This window comes from Mus caroli, chromosome 4 (genome assembly GCF_900094665.2).
Source record: "Mus caroli chromosome 4, CAROLI_EIJ_v1.1, whole genome shotgun sequence".
In the NCBI taxonomy this organism is placed as follows: domain Eukaryota; kingdom Metazoa; phylum Chordata; class Mammalia; order Rodentia; family Muridae; genus Mus; species Mus caroli.
Window position 1 is genome coordinate 42,298,351 of NC_034573.1, and position 20,031 is coordinate 42,318,381.

At 39.5% G+C, this 20,031-nt stretch overlaps 2 protein-coding genes across 4 annotated transcripts in view; one reads left to right on the forward strand and one right to left on the reverse strand.

The window, feature by feature from the left end:
* Window positions 1-8,655, reverse strand: part of Erp44 (endoplasmic reticulum protein 44) — an 84,690-nt gene extending 76,035 nt beyond the window's left edge. Inside the window, exon 1 of the mRNA XM_021160872.2 lies at window positions 8,416-8,655. Within this exon, the coding sequence (XP_021016531.1) occupies window positions 8,416-8,472 (57 nt within the window). The 5' untranslated portion in view covers window positions 8,473-8,655. The remainder of the gene's footprint in view (window positions 1-8,415) is intronic.
* Window positions 8,656-8,736: 81 nt separating this feature from the next.
* Window positions 8,737-20,031, forward strand: part of Invs (inversin) — a 147,347-nt gene continuing 136,052 nt past the window's right edge. For all 3 annotated transcript variants that reach the window (XM_029476079.1, XM_029476082.1, XM_029476080.1), the window contains exons 1-2: window positions 8,737-9,007; window positions 12,208-12,337. In XM_029476079.1, coding sequence (XP_029331939.1) covers window positions 12,232-12,337 — 106 coding nt within the window. In that variant the 5' untranslated portion in view covers window positions 8,737-9,007; window positions 12,208-12,231. The remainder of the gene's footprint in view (window positions 9,008-12,207; window positions 12,338-20,031) is intronic.

Below are 20,031 nucleotides of genomic sequence, written 5' to 3' on the forward strand. Positions count from 1 at the left end.
TGCCCTTGCTCCATACTCTCCCACCCACACTCAAGCAAGTAACTCCAAGTACACTCAATAGGCCACACACACACACAGAATCATGGAAGAGGGGAAACTGCTGAGAAGAGTTCTAGTGGAATAGGGAAAGTGATAAGAAAGAGAAATAGGTGTGAAAATAACCAAAAATCATTATCAGTATGAAACTGTCACATGATAAAATAAAATTTTAAATCTCTTCTACCGTATCACTTAACAATCTAAGACTTCATATGAGATTTTTACCACAGAAATAAAGTGCAGACAGTCAAACCCCAAAGTTAGTTTCACTGCTCTTGAACTGCGGTAGGGTGAGGTTCATGGTCTATTCAATATTAGTCAATATATAAGACAATTAATGCCTCAAGGACAGTGACAAAATGATTTTATAAACGATGAGAAGAACTAATACTAAGACTCAAATTTTTGCTTTTATTTCGAGCACTTCCCTAACTCCCTAACAAACAAAATCCAAATCTACAATGATAAGACTTTTATTATCTTCCATTTTATCACTGCCCCTTCTACAGAAAAGCCCTAACAATTTCCACACCCATTGGAGATACTGTTTGAGTCATTTTCTTCATTCTTTACCTCCTCCCAGTCTGGCTCAAGTACATGGGTCTCCATAATGTTCAGTGTTCAATACAGTAGCCATTTGCCTTACATGTAGCTACCATGACGGGGGAGTACAAGTTTTATTACAGTAGCCATTTGCCTTACATGTAGCTACCATGACGGGGGAGTACAAGTTTTATTTGACTTTGGCGAATGCTTATGTTCAGCACAACTTGATAACTATAACTTCAGCCACTGTGAGTTACTTCCTATCAGGTGAAATAAGACACTAATGCCAGAGCCACATGCCAAAAGTTCTTATGATTCCTAAAGACATTTTTCCAAAATTCTCTTAAGTTCAATTATCAAAGGTCTCCTTCCAGAGTATGATGATCATCTTAAGAAATGGAACAATCATTGGCATTCTACCATGAGGCCTACCTAGTTTACTTAAGTTTTTAAAAACACAAAACACTACAATGTCTTCTTAGGAAGTTTCCTGGGTCTTTTTCAATGTTTTTCTCTAGTATAGTCTTATCTTAAACATTTAAAATTAAGAGCAAGTACAATGTGTAATTAATTCTACATGATGATAAAAATCATTGGTTGGAGAAACTGAAGAGCCACACTATAAGCAGGACTCACAGAGCACTTAGGACTTTTCTCCGCCCTCACCAGGAAGACTGAGACTCAGATACAGGACCTTACATAAGACCTCCGAGGTGGCGTGCTTTCCTATTCCTCTCCAATGAAGCCATCCGAACGCACATTCAAATCCATGTTTGAAGACCATGATTGTTTCCATTTCTTTTCGAAACTAATGATGAACTGTAAGGAACTGTTAATGGTTTGCTAGCTTCTTTCGGATCAATTCTGACATTTGGCCATGTCAGCAAAAAAAGACAGCAAGAATTCTTAAAAAACAACAACAAATGATGATGAAAAACAAACTAATGATGAACTGTAAGGAACTGTTAATGGTTTGCTAGCTTCTTTAGGATCAATTCTGACATTTGGCCATGTCAGCAAAAAAGACAGCAAGAATTCTTAAAAAACAACAACAAAATACACAAGTACTCAATTCATATAAAAGATTAATTATGCTTTTAAAAGACAAAATCCCCTTTCTTCACCTCACTGAAGACTAAAAAGTACCCCATGCAATTTCTCTCTTCAAGATAATACTCAAATTCTTCTTTCACAGTGAGCTGAAGATTTACCACTGAAAAATAATTTGTTTCTTACAGATGTCTATAGCTGTACCTAACTTTAACATACATTTAAGCCATTCAAGTGCACTCACCCTTACTCTGCAGGCTCTGATTCAGCAGTCCTAATGTGAGGCCACTCAACACTCACCCACTCTTCAGGGAAGCAAGGTCTGTGGCCAGTCTGTACCAATTGCCTTGGGAATCTCTCTTTGCTTTTGGTATTATAATTATGTATACACAGCCCCTTTCTCTAAGTGAAGCACAGGTTTCTTGAAAAGGGGGCATATATCCCAAGCACCTTTATCTCTTTCATAGCAAATGGAAAATAGGCACTCAAATGATAATGCTATGGACTGATAAAGCTTCTACTGCCTGGGATGAAGACAGTTTCAGAATCAAAGGCAGACTAACACAGGTGCTGGGGAAAGTCAAACTGCTTTTAATCACTTCCTTGGTTAGATGAAACAACAGAGTGAGTGGCATTCCACGTTGGAAAGGTTGTGGTTATGCATGTTTTTCTCCACATAGAAAATGAGGTGAATAGTGTAGTCCCACAACTTGCTAAATAAAATGTTTGCAGATTTTTTTAGGAAAGTACAGACCAAATGTCTTCTTTTGGGGACTACTAAGGGGAAGTTAGAAGACTATCCTTTCTGAAAGCAAGATTCAACAAATAAGAAAATTACAGAATTATGATGCCCAATCTGTTTATCTTATAGACTTAATATTTTTGTTTATATTATTTATCCAAGATTATAGTGTTCAGTAAATGGGAGAGCTGAAACTTGCATGTAGATGCCCTGACATCTATTTTTCACATGAATAAACACCTTCAATTGTTCTTTACAGCTTGTTAGAACATTTATTCTCAATCACTGGAAGTGTTATCAAGTTTTTTAAAAGGATATATACTATGAACAGAAAAGATTCAGAGCTAGGGAGACAACTCAGAAAGTGAAGTGAGAACCTAGATGAACCCCAGAGTTTCTCTGTGTAGCCCTGGCTATCCTAGAACTCACTCTGTAGACCAGGCTGGCCTCGAACTCAGAAATCTGCCTGCCTCTGCTGGGATCAAAGGTGTGCACCACCACGCCCAGCTTATCCATTACCTTTTGACCACTGGCAACTTCACTTCACTTACAGGAATCTATCTCTAAGATACGCTATCAAAATTGTATACACATAAGCTAATGTTTGCAGAACTATTTGACACAGCAGAAAAAAAAAGAAACAATAGTAATCTGAGAACACTACACAATGGAGCACAAGCAGTGAGAGACCTAAGTTCAATCCCCAAAACCTCCATAAAAAGTCGAGTGTTGGCATTGTAAACCTGGTCAAGAGCCAGTGGCTGGGAAGGTCCGAGGCTCCCGAGCTAGTCAGCTGAGTCTGGTGAGTAAGTTCCAAAAAAATAATGTTTTACTAAATGGACATGGCAGACTGTCTTCTGATGCTCTGGTTTATACCCATAGCTTTGTGCTGCTCCTAGCCTCCTCAGAAGTTTCTTAAAGCTGAAGACAGCAGTTAATGCAGAGGCTCATAACTGGTCAAAGTACCAATCATAAATGATAGCGGAGCAGTAGTCAGTCCTAACTGTCTAAAGATGGCATCTTATTGTCCCCTCCAAAGCTCAGGAAACATTGGGGAAAAAGGGATGGAAAGATTGTAGGAGCTGAACAATAAGGTTAGGTATGCCACAAAAAGATGTCAAATGGACACCAAAAAAAGGCTATTATACTCATGAACTCACTGCTGTTAAGGTAACCTGCACAAGGCAGAGTCTATCAGCACTCCCTCAGGGTAAGGGGAGGTATTGGCAGCTAATGACTGCTGGGGGAGGGGATGGCATTTTCATCAGTGGTGTACCCATCAAAAAGTAGCCCATGCTCATTCAACCAACCGTAACTAAACTCAGTGAGTCATACAGTCACACAGAAAAACACAGACACATGCACACATGCACGCACACACACACACTTTTTAAAAGGCATTTTATTTGAAAGGAAACTTCTTGGAAAGAAGAAAAGAGACAGAAGAGAAGAGCAGATAATATGGGTGGAAATGCCTGGAACATACTATACATACACATATATGAAACTGTCAAAGAATAAAGTAATTAAGTTAAAATTCTTTAAACTATTGGTCCTGTGGAGGTTTGATGCCCCAGTGTAGGGGGATGCTGGAGCAGTGAGGTGGGAGTTGGTGAGTGGGTGGAGGAGCACCCTCATGGAGGCAAATGGGAGGAGGGAGAGAGAAGATAGGATGGGGAGGTTGTGGAAGGGTAACCAGGAAAGGGAATATCATTTGAAATGTAAACAAATAAAATGTAAAAAAAAATTCTTTAAACTAAAGTTTAAAAGTCAGGCATGGTAATACAACTGTATAGTCCCAATATTGGGAAGGTTAGGATTCTGTGGTCAGTTAGCCTAGCCTAACTAGTCAGTTCAACGAACCACACAAGTGAGAGATGCTGTCTCAAAAATCAAGCCAGACAATATCCGAAGTTTCTTTTGGCCTCCTGATTGCACATACACATGCAACCTCCAACACATAAACACACACACACGAGTACACATGTAGAACAGTTCCATCTCAACACATTTAAGATAAAACTTGAAGCTGGAAAGCTATTTTTATAATTTCAAAGTGAAAAGTATGAATAATATGTATAGTTTAATCAAACTAGAAAAATACATATATAGACATCAAAGCAAATGACTTACATTAGTTTTTTAAAAGAAATGGCCATAAAAGTAAAAAAAAAAATACTAAGTCTTCTTATATCAGCATAATAGACAAAAATTAGAATTATCTTAACACAATTTGTCTGACTCTGAAGATCATACGTTTTATATGATTATAAAGTAAATAATAAGTTTTTAGAATCCTGACTAGAAAGATAAATAAGCAAATTTAGCAATGCATACTGAGCTAGTGGTTAAAAAAAAAAAATCACAAAAATTGAATTACAGATTTTTATTAATAAAACAAAAGAGAAACATCAAAACTACATTAAGAGGCTACAAATAGTAATACCAAGAATATGAGATGCTCTGTATCTATATCTAAATTACCAAGGGAAAAATGAGATGGGAAAGGAAGCTACAGACTTTAAACATCTTAGGCTGGTAGCTGATCAGTGGCACAGTATGTGCTCAGGATGCTCAAGGCCCTGGGCTCAATTCCAGGCAGCCTAACATTTTATAGGAGACACATAAACCAACTAGCATGCATGGAGCTCATGTGGTTCCAACTTGAGTGATCAGTTTTTAAAATAAGACACAATTAGGAATATTTAAACATCAAGTTGTATCTGAATACAACTATAAGTGTCACAATAGTGTTTTGGGGGAAATTAAACCAATGCCTGGACTCTATGACATATAACTGGTGTATAGCCCAGGCAACTTTATGAGATATAACTGGTACACAGCCCAAGCATCTTTGTGTTGCTGTTTATTTGTCTGTTCTGAGATGAGAACAGAATCCAGGATACCAATGAACTGTGTTTTATTAAAACTGTCTCAACTAATTTTAAAGAGCAGCCCATAGTGTAACCCATAGGTTACATTAAAAAAGTTATATAAAAAGGATAAATAACCCACCTGCTATGAACCTAATTAAGTGCTTCCAATAGTACTTTTTTGAAGATTGAACACTTTTATTGTTGACATCAATGACTAAAACTGACACTTATAAAAATCTTAAAAATTACACTCAGCAGACTCTACCAGTGTTTACTTAGCTCTCTAATTACTTAGCTTCCTAAACTAGGTACTATTTTCTTGGCTTCCGATACATATAAAAAAATAAAAACCAAAAGCAACAGTAATGAAGGTATTAGCTTACAGAAGCACAGGACTACCAGAGCTAGTAACAACCTAGAGTCTTAGAAAATAATAATCAAGAGATTAGTGAGATGACGTCGTCACTAAAACAACCGGAATAAAGGGTTAAAGTCTCTAAAGGTAACGGAGGATAGCTGACACAACTCCATTCAGATTTAGCCATCCCTCTCTTACGTCACATTTTCAAAACTTACACACAACCCGCGCAGAGAGCACATGCTAGGGAAGATAAGTAGAAAAGAATCCACTTCAGTTCTCAATCAACCTGTCTCTGACACAAAGGAGAAAGGGCCAATAGCACTCACTGGAAGAGTCATCACATTGTCTGTGGTTTGATGCCCATGCAGAAAGGCTTTCAAGGCACAGAATGATGTAGTCTAGAATAATTTTTTCCCCCTAAAATACTTTCGAGATAAGGGAAAAAAATTGTCATTTGACTCCTGAAATTTAGTGTTATAACTTCAGCTATTATTTTATGATCCCTACATATTTAAGAAGGTATTAGTAGGTCTTTAAAACTGAGGTTGAGTGCTTCTTACTATGGTAAAAGGATATATGGATGTTGAGAGCCAACCACTTAAGGGAAAAATGATGACCTAAGCTAAACGGGAGCTGGAGTTTTCTATGTCTGCCTGTGAAAGGCATCAAGTTGAAGCCTGAAGGGAACTCAGAGGATTATTCATTAGATAGGAGGGATACTGAGTAAGCAGGTTCCGTCACTGTGACTGAATTAGCAGTCAGACAGGCTACACACTGTTGAGATTAAACCAATGCTCTATGAATATTTGCTAAACTAGTTTAAGACGAGTTTAAAATTATTAGAACTAAGTAAGCAAATACTATGTTCACGTTGACTCTAACTTGACTTGTACTTCTGGTTTATGAGAACATCTGAGCTCCGCTTTCCAGACCATTCATCTTCACAGGAGTTCTCTGAAATGGCTTCTGTGCTTCTTCTGGTCCTACCATCCACCTTTGCTTGGAAAGATAAACACACAATGGGTTTTTAACTAGACTTTAGGAAAATTTAGGCTTTATTGGAGAAGAAATCTTCACTTAGGTATTTAACAGGGTTGATAAATTCTCTAGAAAAAGTCTGTGTTACTTAGAAATAAATGTTCTCATTCTGTTTTCTTTTGTTTGGTTGGTTTTTGAGATAGGGTTTCTCTGTATAGCCTTGGCTGCCCTGGACCTCACTCTTCTTAAACTTAGCTCTATTGACATTTTCCTACAGAAATGTTTCAATGTTTCAATTTCTTAAGAATGTTGATCTTTGAACTTCTCAGTCACCTAAAAATAATTTCCAACAGACAACTCTTTTTAAGGCTGAGGAAAAGGTTAGTAATTAGTATCCTTAAGAAGTATATGGCCTCTTATTATTGCAACAGTTCTAGAAGGTGCCACAGTACATAATAACACACACACACACAGAGAGAACGAGGGAGGGAGGGAGGGAGGGAGAGAGAAAGAGAGACAGAGAGACAGAGAGTGACAGAGACAGAGAGAGAGAGAGATCCTCTCTATAGAAGTAATTTACTGCTATATACTTACAAGTGCTAAGAAGACATATGTGGCCTCGTTTATACACAACTGTAGCCTTCAGAACTATTTTCATTTCATTTAGTTTACACTACTTTATTTTGAAAAAAGCAGAGTATTATATATAGCTTTTAAAAAAAAATGGCTTTCAAACCATAATGAGAATGAAAAGTATTTTAAGTGCAGACATTAAATTTTTTATGTGATACGGGGGAATACACACTACAAATTAAGAAATCTATTTCTAGACTCAGTTTCGCCTGTAACCAACTACACAGATTCTTGCAAGTTAATTATTATTCTTAAGCTGTGAAGAAAGTAATTTATATTCAATGATGCTAATCTCAGCTTTCTAAGAATCTACCACAATTCTCAAATGCTGTCATTACGGTCCAATTAAATTCCTCTCACGTTCACATATGGAGTTAGACCTTCAGTTTTTGTCTCAATTTGACCTTAAGAAGAGGCCAAGTAAGTTGCATACTCAAGACAGACTTCAGATGAAGAACTGGGGAAAGAATCTTTTCTAAGATGAGATGGTGTTGGGCAGGCAGGGAAGTACCAAGCACCTAGGTATGCAGGAGAGCTGGTTATTCTCCAGCTCAGAGCACTGACAAAGATTTATGTATGCTTCTAGGGTGCAGAGGTTGCAACAAGGCTAGCAGGAGGCTCTAGCAGAGCCTGTCAGATAATCACATCCTCCACCTTTTCAAATTCCTATTCTCCCAGTCGACACCAAACCAGGCTCCAGTTCCGGGTTTCCAACCAATCACATTAAGCCACAACAGAGGGCTTTGCCAGCCGGTTTCAAGGATCCAGAGAGAGATTCATAAGACCCCAACACCTGTCGGCTTCACACACCTCTCCATGTGGAAGAAAACATTAGGTGTACCCTAGGTCCCTTAGGATTCTGGTGCCCCAAGCAGGCCCTCAACGTCCACAAAACTGAAACGAACTCCAGGGGCCTCAGCGATGACCTCCCTCCCACGGATCACTTACTCCCCCCAAGGCGAATTCTCCTATTTGCAGGTTCCAAGCCCTGACTGTGCTTTCGAAGGCCTTGTGGACCGCAGGCTTAAGGAGCCAAAAGAACGGCCAAAGTGAAGATAGTGCCCGGGGGTGCACACCTCGCCAGCGGAGGAGAGTCGAAGCAAGCAGGGGGCTGCACCGTTTCCCCTCGCAGAGGGCGGGAGGCGCTCAGGGACACAGTCGGAGGGTTTGTCACCCCGACATCCACTCACCAGGAGCAGCAAGGAGCATCTGAGGTCTGCTAAAGACAGGAAGACCGCAGGATTCATGGTAACGACGGGGTCGACGGCGGGGTCAGGAGGTGGCGGCTAGGACTGGACCGGGCTAGAAAAGGGCTGGGCTCCGGGGCCGGCGGCAGCGGCACCTCGTCCTCTCGACCCGGAGCTCCAGCGGCGAACACCCGGGACAACTTCCAGAGAGGCCTCTCACGCCCTCACTTCCGGGTCCTGCCCATCTCGAAGCACGTCGGGAAATGTAGTCCATACTGTAGTTTCATTGACCATGTCATCGGAGAGCTGGGACTCTCTTTCCCAGTAAGCCCTGTGCCCACGACGGCCAAGCCATCTGTGCGCGGGGCTCTTCGGGATTGGAAGGGACCGCGTACCTCTGTGCCTCCGGGACGGGAACTACAATTCCCAGAGGGCTGTGCGGCCTGGAGCCCCAGGCTACTTCTTCAGTGCTCCCGGGCTCTAGTGTCCTGGGGTCTGTTCCTGTGGGCGCAGAGGCCTGGCTTGGCGGTAGGGGCGGCCCTGTGAGGGTTGTGCCTCCTGGGGCGGCCCCGGGACGCCATTCTTGGAGTCAGGGGTGAGTAGGAAGCGGTCCAGCATCGGCGGCTCGGGTAGGATGGAGAGCACCGCCCCGGGCTGCTGCTGCGTTTTCTTGGCCCGCCTGATCTGAGGTGTGGCCTGAGCCTCCATCCCTGGCCTCCAAGCTGCTGCCTCTTCTTTCTGTGCTACTTCCTCCGTTATATAAGGAGAATCACCACTGGGGCTTCGGTCAATCGCTTACCCAGGGTTGTTTCAGAGGGTCCGTGAAACGAAGAGAACAGGGATGGGAAAGCGTGCTGTAAACTGTAAAGCGCAGTGCCCAAGTGGCCATGACCACTTCTTACAGTACAATTACGAACTAACCAAGTAATAAAGGATTTTAACTTGGTGTATGGTAGCTTTCCAGGATCTTCTGTGAACATCCAGCTAGATCCATGTGCCTGGAAAGTTAACCACATCATCACTACTTAGAAGGCATTCTTCATTTGTGATTCTCCCTACTCCAGTTCTTTGCTTCAGCCTTCCTGCTGCCTGAAGTGGCCTTACCCTTTTTCTTTCTGGCTTGCCATCTCAAGTGTCACCACTTCTGACATTTGATTCCCCTGACATCTGTGACAGTCACCAAATCTTTCTTCCTAAGCAGAATTGCTTTTTCTGTGTGTGAGCTCAGCACCACTACGTTTGCATAGCAGTAATTAGAGTGTTTTATTGCACAGGCTTATTTTATAATTATTTAATGATGATGATACATTTTAAAGCACTAACAAAGTGGCTTTGATTTCTTTCTATAAAAAATTATTTATTGGGGTGGGGACAACAAGGAAATGAGCATCTCTGCTAAAGGAGAAGAAGGAGAAGAAGAAGAAGAAGAAGAAGAAGAAGAAGAAGAAGAAGACAAAGACATCGATGAAGAACTAGCAACAGCACCTAGAGGAACGGCTTTCCCAGGGAGACAAAATTGAAGTGTGGTGGGGCCAATACTTAAACCCACTACATCCTAAGGCAGTGGTCTTATCAATGTAACGTTCATCATTCTCTGACCAAGCCCAAGTTTCATTAAAATAAGAAATTGATAAACAGGAGGATTGGTTATGGTGGTAAATGCTTGTCCTCCCAGCACTTGAGAGGTTGAGATGGAAGGATCAGGAGTTTAAGGCCACCGTGGGCTACATAATAAATTCCCAGGCAACCTAGTCTTTAAATTTCAAGACCCTATCTTTCAAAAAATAAACGGAGAGAAAAAAAGAAAAAAAAGAAAGGAAGGAAGAAAAGAACAGAACTCATTGCTCCCTGAAGCTAAACTTTGGTCTGATTTACCCTTTGGACGTGAGACTCACCCATGACATGTCATAGCTTTCACTTAGCACCACTGAATACCTATTACTGGGCTGACTGCTAGCATTGTGGTTAAGCAATATAATTATTAAAGAAATAGAAATAACTATTTTAACATTTTTTCAAAGTAGCAAGTAAGGTTTTTTGTGGTCTAGCATGCCTAAAACTCTGTTCACGTTGGATCCACAATGATGTTTTAGAATTCAGAACAGTACCTAGAATAGTTGGCATTCTACTTGTTAAATAAAGAAACAGTTAACCGTTTTAATTTTTCATATTTACTAAGATCTAAAGACACACTGTGATCATTAACAGAACTGAGCCAGGAACTCAAATGTAGTCTCCTACTTTCACCTCACTCATTGTTTTGTAGTCTCTCAAGTGATTTTGATACAATCCTACATGACACTCTTCGTTCTACCATGTCAGACATGCTCAGACAAAACAGAAGCGTCTCCCAACACTTCTGTATTTTTTGCCAGCATGTTTACTAACATTGTCAGCAAATTAAGTGAAAAGCTAACCTTTACTATAGTTTACTATTTTCTAAATTAGAACAATTCAGCAATCCTTGTCAGTTTCGAAAGAACTATGTCAGAAACATATGCAAGCATGTGTAAGTCTTTCTACGATGTCAGATTTTAGTAAATGACAATAAAATCACAAAGTATAATGGTTCCAATGGTAGCCTTTTGCTAGCTAATCCCACCTACTTTGGTAATCTGGCCAGGGCATATGCAGTTTTTTTTTTTATTCTGATCTCAATTACTATTATTAACTCTCATATCAAAATGGCACACAGTAACTATGCAGATATGTGGTTTATAGAATGAATACAATGTAAAGAAGCTATGACTGCAAGCTCAGGAGTGGGCTGATCAAAACTTCAAGCATATTCTGTCTTGATAAGTAACAACCCTAAAACAGTTTTAGAGCAAGCCGTTGGCTGTTCAAATCAGACCACAAGAGAGTCAGGGTAGAGGGCAAAGATGTAGTTGGCTGCAGAAACAAGAGGACAGAACCAGATTAGAACAGGAACAGTGGATTCAGTTCCAGACAGGCTAACAGGTGGATGGGCAGATAGCAGTCAAGTAGGCCAAGTCAAACACCCAGGGACCCAGCTGACCCTCAAGGAGAGTTGAGAACTGTGCCTGCCAGTCCTTAGTGCACACATACACTAGAACTCAGAAGATAGTTTGGTGGGGGGTCATTGCCCCTGCGATGCTAGGTGTCTTCCACTCCATGGTAAGGAAGTTACAACCCACCCTTGGTCTGACATGTCCAATAAGTCCTTGGGGCTGGCTTCCTTGGTATGATTTTAATATGCTCATATCCTTCCACGGTCTCGGTATACCTTTATAGGATGCTGCCCTCTCTGTTCTCAGGAGTAAGTCATTTATCGGTCTGTGCTTCAGTGGTAGCTGGGCAGGAGTTAGTGTTTACTTCCATCCAGGAGCACAGTCATCATCTACCCTCAAAACAGTTCAAAAGCAGCTAATAAAGTGGAGTGTCTCAGGACCAGGCACAGGCTGAAAACCCTCCATTTTATACAATATGGAGTAATTTAAAGTAGGACGCTGGCTAACCTCAACAAATATTGTATGGAATCATATTACCTCCGAATGTATTAATCTTAGAAGTCAATGCGACTTTTAAACTCTATGCCTAGTGGAAATGTCATCTTTTCTCATTCCTTGAGAAAGATCTCTAAAGAGCCCAATTTTCTAATCTATAGTTAAGCAAGCTGTACAGAAGCCATCCAGTTTGCCATGTCAGCACTTGTAGAAGTAGGAGTGAGTTTTAAGTCCTATTTAATATCTATAATCAATCATAGTTGGCACTCACAAGACAGGTTTGAGAAGTATTTCTGCTTGTACTCACTGTACTCAATTTCTGTTTCAGGTTACTAGGTTTGTGGAGAAAACTATGAACATATCCGAGGATGTACTCTCTACGGGGTCCTCATTAGCATCTCAGGTTCATGCCGCTGCAGTTAATGGAGATAAAGGTGCCCTTCAGAGACTCATTGTTGGTAAGCAGTCCCCTGTAAACTTAGATGCTGTGTCTGGCTGGAGAGATGGTTTATTTGGTAAAGTTGTCTGCCACACAAGCATGAGGTCCTGAGCTGAGATGGCTAGCACCAGTGCAGAAGCCAGTGTGGTATATCTGTAATGCCAATTCTGATGTGAGGCAGACAGGAGGATCTTTACAACTCATGACTGGTCAGCCTGGCTGAATTGATGAACTCAAGGTTCAGTGCCTGTGATGTAGCTTAGCAAGTAAAGGTACTTGCTGCCAACCTGAGGACTTGAGTTGGATTCCTGAGACCCACCTGGTGGAAGGAGAAAAACAACACCTGCAAATTCTCTGACTGCTGCATGGGTATTATACCACACACACACACACACACACAACTCCTGCAAGTTCTCTGACTGCTGCATGGGTATTATACTACACACACACACACACACACACACACACACACATACACATTCAAATATCAAATGAATATATAAATGTAATTTTTTTTTTTTTTTTTAAGGAAAAAGGTAGAGAGCAATTGAAGATGGCACCCAGTGCTGACTTCTGGCTTCTGCATGTACGTGGTTACATATACAAATAACAAAGAAATGCAAACTAATAAAAACAACTCTGTTCTTAGGGAGTTTATTGATCATTTAAATTTGTAATACACTTAAACATTTAAAAATATAATAGTAGTTATATTTTATTCCAGTGCTTGGACAAGAAAGAAATTAAATCCTGAAGGTTCACAACACGGATTAGGATGAAGCAAAAATTACTTGATAAATTTACTATACAATATAGTCAAAGTATTTAAGTTTCTAGGGAGAACATTTTGTTCTAGTGAGAACAAAATGAATATTGTACAGAATTAAATCCAAAATGGCTAAAATACTTCAAGAATTTCGAAAACCCCAACCCACATAATCACAAGTCTCAAAAGAGAACAAATAAAATGAAAATAAACATTTGTAATGTTAATAGATGTTACTGTTTGACAGTGGCATGATTGATTACTTGGGCAGTAAATTCGAAAATACTTGAACCTTCATTCTTGTTTCTTTAGAATTTTTTCAGTTTACACCCCCACATTTCCCACCTGTGAACTCTAGCCTCTTGCACACCTCAAGGGTGTTTCTGTTCTTTGGGACTTTTCTCTATACCGTCTATTACCCAGCTCCCCGTCACCACCATTTTGCTTTGTTCTCTACTACTAAACAAAGTCTTACTTCTTTAAGAATGAAATAAATGGTCTCAAATTTTGTATGCCCTACAAACATTCCTCTCCCTCTTTCAGACACATTATCCTCACTTCACCTCAAGTTGCCTGTATCCATAGTTCCTCCTTGGGACTTGACGTCTTCACAGCACTCGTCTGAATGCTCTGTCATTGAACTAAAACACTTCCAGATCACTTACTGATGAGAAGCCTCCCTGAGCCTTCCAACCTATTATCTTCCCTAGCTTTTAACCATCAGTTTCTGTTTGTCTGTCTCCCTAGTCAGCCTTGACTACTTAGTCTACTATTAAAACTTTCTCCTGGAAAAATTCACATTTTTGCTCACATCCTGTTTTACCTAGCTATCATCCTTCCAAATCTGGAGGGACCTAATTTATATACCCTTGACAACTCCAGAGCAGTAAGTCATAGCTTGAAAATGTATATATAATATGATTATTTATGATCCCTGCTTCAGAAATTGCTCTACACTCAACTGCCTATCATACCACAGTCCTCTGTTGTGAATGCTTGGTACCTTCTTGTCTGCTGAAACCTCAGCTCTCTGCTGCTCCTTCTTTTCTCAGATGATACTGTGTGATCCCTAGAGAAAAGAAGGCATTAAGTAGGAACTCCTTCATCTAGTAGAATGATATCTACAAATCTCCCTATATTTGTACCTATCCTCTTCTTTTTTTTCCTGACAAAATGGAAAATATTCAGCTTCCTCTCAAAGACCAGTTCTTCTTGCCAAGTTCTGTATTCTGACCATCTCTTCTTCCCAGGGAATTTACTACACTTGGTTAAACTTCTGATGATATCTTCAACCTTTTTTTTTATTCTTCTATTAGAAATTTTCCCCAATAACATTTAAATGTGCTGTTGTTGCTAGTAGTTAGAAACATCATCTCTGTCCTTTTATCTGCCTGTACATATTGCTATATCTCACAGCTTGCCCTCACAACTATATTGATGCACAGCTAAACTGCCACAGCTGTAAATTGAGTAAGTCAAACATAAAATCTTACTCATCATGAAAGTATGAAGGTACATGGGGTAGATAGAAATCTGTGCTTCACACAATCGAGCAGAGCTGCTGCCAGAGCGTGGCTCTGCAGAACTCAGCATTGGCATGGTCTGCTTGGTGCTTAGAAGGCAGACACCGTCTTTGCAGTGAAAGTCTAATTTTCAGAGAGAGTGAGTGCAAAGAATAATTTATGAAGGAGGTAGACTAAAATTAAGGACAGAATCATACACTAGGAAGAAAGAGGCTGAAGAAACAGCCTTTTCCAGGATAGTGCGATGTCTCATTAAAAACCAGAGTACACAGTTCCAGACAAGCAAACTAAGATGTAACCTCCATCAATCTTAAAGAGCAGTACGTTGTTATTAGCCCGCAGCCACGTTAGTACTTTGCCAGTGTTGGTTCGAGACAGCATTTCATTTAGCCCAGGCTGACCTCAAACTCCCTTGTCCTGAAGATGATGTTGATCCTGATCGTCTGCCTCCTACAGGCTGACCCGTGCAGTACCTCCTTTGTTCATTCTTTTCTCTTTTTGAGAGTCAAGTCCAGGATTTGACACATGTAAATATTTGTCATACCCCTATACCCAGCTTGGCTTTATAATAATCATACTGTAGTTTTGCCCTTTTTGAATTTGCCCTTACTGTTTCAGCTCTGCTTGAGTTGAGAAAACAAAATGTCTGTATGCTTACAGTCTCTCCTGGCTTATAAACACTTTCATTTCTTGTCATCATGCTTGAAACAACGTTTAGATGGCCGCTTGTACCTCTTTGCCCCTCCAGCCTCTCCTTGCACAAGTTGTTTCCTAGGAAAACTTGCTTTCTTTCCATTTCTCTAGTCTGCCAAGCCCTTTTCCATCTCAAGGCTTTTACCTGCTATTGTCTGTCTGCCTAACTCTCAATCACCTTCATGCTCTGTGCCATAAAGCTACTTCTTCAAAGAGAACTGCTCTAACAATCCAGTCTCACTTCAGTCTTCGCATTATATCCTCTCCTGGCACTCCATAGGCTTCCATCATAGAGAGTATATAAATGACTCTTGTAATGTCTTTCTCTTCCACATAATCTAGTGACTTCTGTAAGAGTAGACTGAATATTTAATTTGTTACCATATCTAGCACAGTGCTTGACACATAGTAGGCATGTGAGAAATATTTGTTGAAGAACTGGGTAAATATTATAACTGTTATTTAATTATCTTTTCTTCCCAGTAGTCTATGACTACCATAAGGGCCAAGACTAAAATTGAATTGAGTTAAATTAAATTGAATTGAAAGACAGATTGAGACAAAATTCCCTGAGGTGGAAAAAACTTGAATCACAGTACCTCAAGAAAAAAAAAGAAGCCTGTAAAATGACTTCTTCATTATTTTAATGAAAAATAAAATATTCAAAAGAAAACAAAATGTGTGGTTATGTTAGTTCATTCTTAAAAAATTAACTAATTGTATCATTATAAAACTTGAAACTTTTATATAATTTAATATACCCAAAAGAAAATTATTAAAAACTAAAAAACATAACATGTAACAAGTATAGAGCTAATAAATTCCTTGCCAAAAAAATAAAAACAAGAAATAAAAAAAAAAAACCAAAGAAATAAAATAAAAAAATAAATAAATAAATAAATAAATAACTTCCTTGCTTGATCCCTATGTTTTCTGTCACCTTGGCCAAGGAACTCCTGGCTTGTTGTTATCTGAGGGCCACTGCTGGTCTTTTCCTCATTGTGCCATTGTGTTTTCTGTGCATGCAGCCACACCTTTATTCTGTGGCATTTCCCAACTTCTGTATGTTCACGCTAAAATATCTGTTCTGTTCGATCTTAAATTCAGTCTATTTTAAACATCTTTTTACATACCACATGTTTGATGATCGCTACATATGTGCTATTTCTCTTCCCTATACTAGTGTCATAGTACTACTGATGAATTATTTTTCTTGGATCTTTGTTCACCAGCTGCTCAGTGACTTCATTCACTTTAGCATTTTCTGTTTTCCCATCTCTGTTTCCATGGAGAAGTATGCCAGGATGCGTTTGCCTCCATGGAAACGGATGACTGTCTCTTTCTACTCACACAACTAATTAAATCGAACCCTTTCTGAGCAGCCCATTGTCCTGGAGGAAACTGAAGAGGCCTTCTCTGAGTGAAACATCTTTTTAGTAGCAGTCCTTGCTGTTACACCTAACAAATGACTGCTCTAGTGTTTTCTACTTCCTAGCTCACCCACTGACCCATCCTCTGGCTCAGCTACAGCTTTTATTACACTGTCCACCTTCTGATCAAGCATAATTTCTCTGAATCATTTCCCCACTTAGCATCTCTGAAGAAGTTGGATATGGAATGAGCCCTGTAATTGGCAGAGTCCGAGTACTATTTCAAGTATTTCTTCCTTTACCTTAAATTAATATAAAATATTAAGTTCAATGTTTTATAAAATATAAAATGGTTATAACAAAATATTTAATGATTTACATTTTATAAATATGATTATTAAAGCATAGTTGTCCCTGTGCCAACAGATCCAACTAAGTGAAGATTGGAGATTTTGGGGGGAAAACTTGTCTATACTGTACAATGTACAGTCTATTTTGTCTTTTTCCTCTAGACAGTATTCTAAAATGACTCTGGAACATTTTCATTGTATTAAGTATTATAAGTAATCTAGAGATAATTTAAGAAATATGGAAGAACACTATGTCAGTACGATATACTTATAAAGGACTTGAGCATCTACAGATATTGGTAACTAGAAAGGCCAGAGCCATTCTTCCCTGGACACCAAAGGAAGACTGTGTACATGATTATACTTGCTAGTATTAGTAATAAAATTAGCTAGCCTTCATAGTCATGGTTTATGTATCAGTCACTGTGTTATGTATTTTGTAACTCATCAACAAATTTAACAATACATTCAAAGAGTTTTGGGAACTCTTATTAGTTATTTCATAGGTAAGGAAATTGAGAGGTTAAAATTATTTGTCCTATATGTAGCAAAACTGAGAGTGCAGCCAGGAAGCTTGTGTCTAGAATCGTACTTCTAACTAGTAACCTATGGAACTTCACTGTATGTTTCTGCACACACATGTACTTCCATACTTAAATGTAGAGAATAAGGGAGGAAGAACAGTCTAGCCTTAGGCTTTGCTGATGAACTGAATGGTTATCTAGATTGAATTTGTCTTAACATTATGTTTGGGGGAGGGTGGGGGGTGAACATGCCTGTGTGCGTATGCACAGCAGGGTGCATGGACCATAGACTCTTTTGGCAGTGTTGTAAAGCTTGTAGACCTATCCTCAGAAAAGAAAAATAGATCTGAAATAAAATCTACAGGACTCAAAAGGAAAGCCAATAGATTGCCATATAGTTATAGCATAACTTCTGGAACATATTCAACAGCAAAATCCAAAGGACAGGTCTCCCAGATGTGGCAATTCTGAAATAGTTGTGGGTGCAAGAGATCTTTTAAGATGTTTGTAATGATTATAATGGAAAAAATTACTTAGACTCATGTTATACACCCTGGAGAACCCTCAATGACAGCAAATGCCTTCCCTAGACTGACAGTATGAAGAATGGGGGAGATAAGTGAAGGCAGATGAAATGAGGCAGCCGTGATGTCAGTGAAGGTGACATGCTAGAACAAGCAGCAGCATATCATTGGGGATCGTTTAATTTGCAGGGCAGTGCTGTGATAGAGCAGTTGTGGATTGGCACAACTGTCACTAATAGTGATGGCATTCTTCTCAGTTAGAGCTGGAGCTCAGGTTTCCTCACCGGCCAGCCACTAGCCACTCAGATTCTGCTGCGTCAACTAGCCTTGCAATTACCAAGTGAGATCCAGCAGTGACTTCCTGACACAGTTCCACTATGCCTTCCGAGCTGTGCTCAGACGCTGCAGAAGGCCAGCCCCAGCTGAACAAACCCCAATTGGTCATAGAAGAAAAGCCATCTCCACAGCTGCCAGAATAATTAAAACCACCATAAGGCACACTAGCCAGCTGCTTCTGTGTTGTATGTCCCTGAGAATGGCCAGCCTCTCTCAAGTCCCACCTCCATAACAACATGTCAATGTTACTTAAAATTCCCAGGCACCAAAATGCTTTGTCTCCAAAATATTATTATTGTGTAGACTTGATCAGTGTTGGTTAATGTTATAATTGAAGAAAATAGAAAGAGATTAGGCTAAGTAGATAAAGCCCCCTCTCAGGTACTTCCTTTGGGCCCCAAACCCCTGAACCTCATTACTCAGAAACTAGCCAGAAAGTCATTACGTGTGTCCCACCCTATCCCATCCCCAAGTGACTCAAGGCAGGACCCACAATATGTTTTCTTCAGTAGTGAATAAAGGATGTATACTTTCAATTTCCTCAAATAGACAACTTTTGCCTCAAAGGCACAACACATTGAATGGTGGTGGCATAACCCAATTAAGGCTTCCCTATAGGGAAATATAACCACAGTTAAACAGAAGCAAAGTCTGTCAGGGATTGAACTCAAGTGTGAAGTTTTTTCTGTATCACAGGAGACAAAGGAGGAGGCAGCTCTGAACCTAAAGAGTTCTCCCCTAAGTAGTAGAAGAATGTGTTAGCCCCCTGGTGCTGGCTTCACTTTGACTCTGAGGAGCCTAATCAATTAGGCTTATGCCCTGTGTAGTGATCCCTTGATTTACTTTATTTATTCTCTTTTTTTTTTCAAGATGGGAAATCTGAAAAGTTTATTCTGATCATTAATCAGCCCCTTTAATTAAGCACAGTTATATGCCATCATCATTGCTGTAATTATTGAATAATCTTTCTACTATTAATTAAAAGGCTTTTTAATTTTTTTCTTTTTATTGGATATTTTCTTTATTTACATTTCAAATGTACTTTATTATTCTTGTGACAACATTTCTTAGTTAGGTTTGCTTTCTTGAGCTTCCAAGGAGAAATCATACTTTAAGAAGAATTATAATATAACATTGTCATCTGAATACTTTTGTTTTTATGGAACCCTAGCAATTATTAACACCTGTAGACTACCCCTTTCTCATGAAAGACAACTCAAAACTAGCCTTACTACAGCATATTCTTTATAAACATTACCCTGCTGTCCAGGGCTCAGACTAATGAAATAATCCTGCATACTTAGGCTACATTTTAGGTCTGTCATGAGTCTGGGGTAAAAATGAGACTTTACCTATAAATGAATTATAGCTCTGTGGAATCTCTGGATTCAATATTGAAGACCCTCATGGAGAAAATAACTAAAAAAAAGCAAGAAAGTAATCCTTCAACAAACCTAATAGAAGGCAGCCACAAGAACAGAATGCCAATTTTAACAACAAAAATAATAGGAAGCAACAATTACTTTTAATTAATATCTCTTAATATCAATGGACTCAACTCCCCAATAAAAAGACATAGACTAACAGACTGGCTACACAAACAGGACCCAACATTTTGCTGCTTACA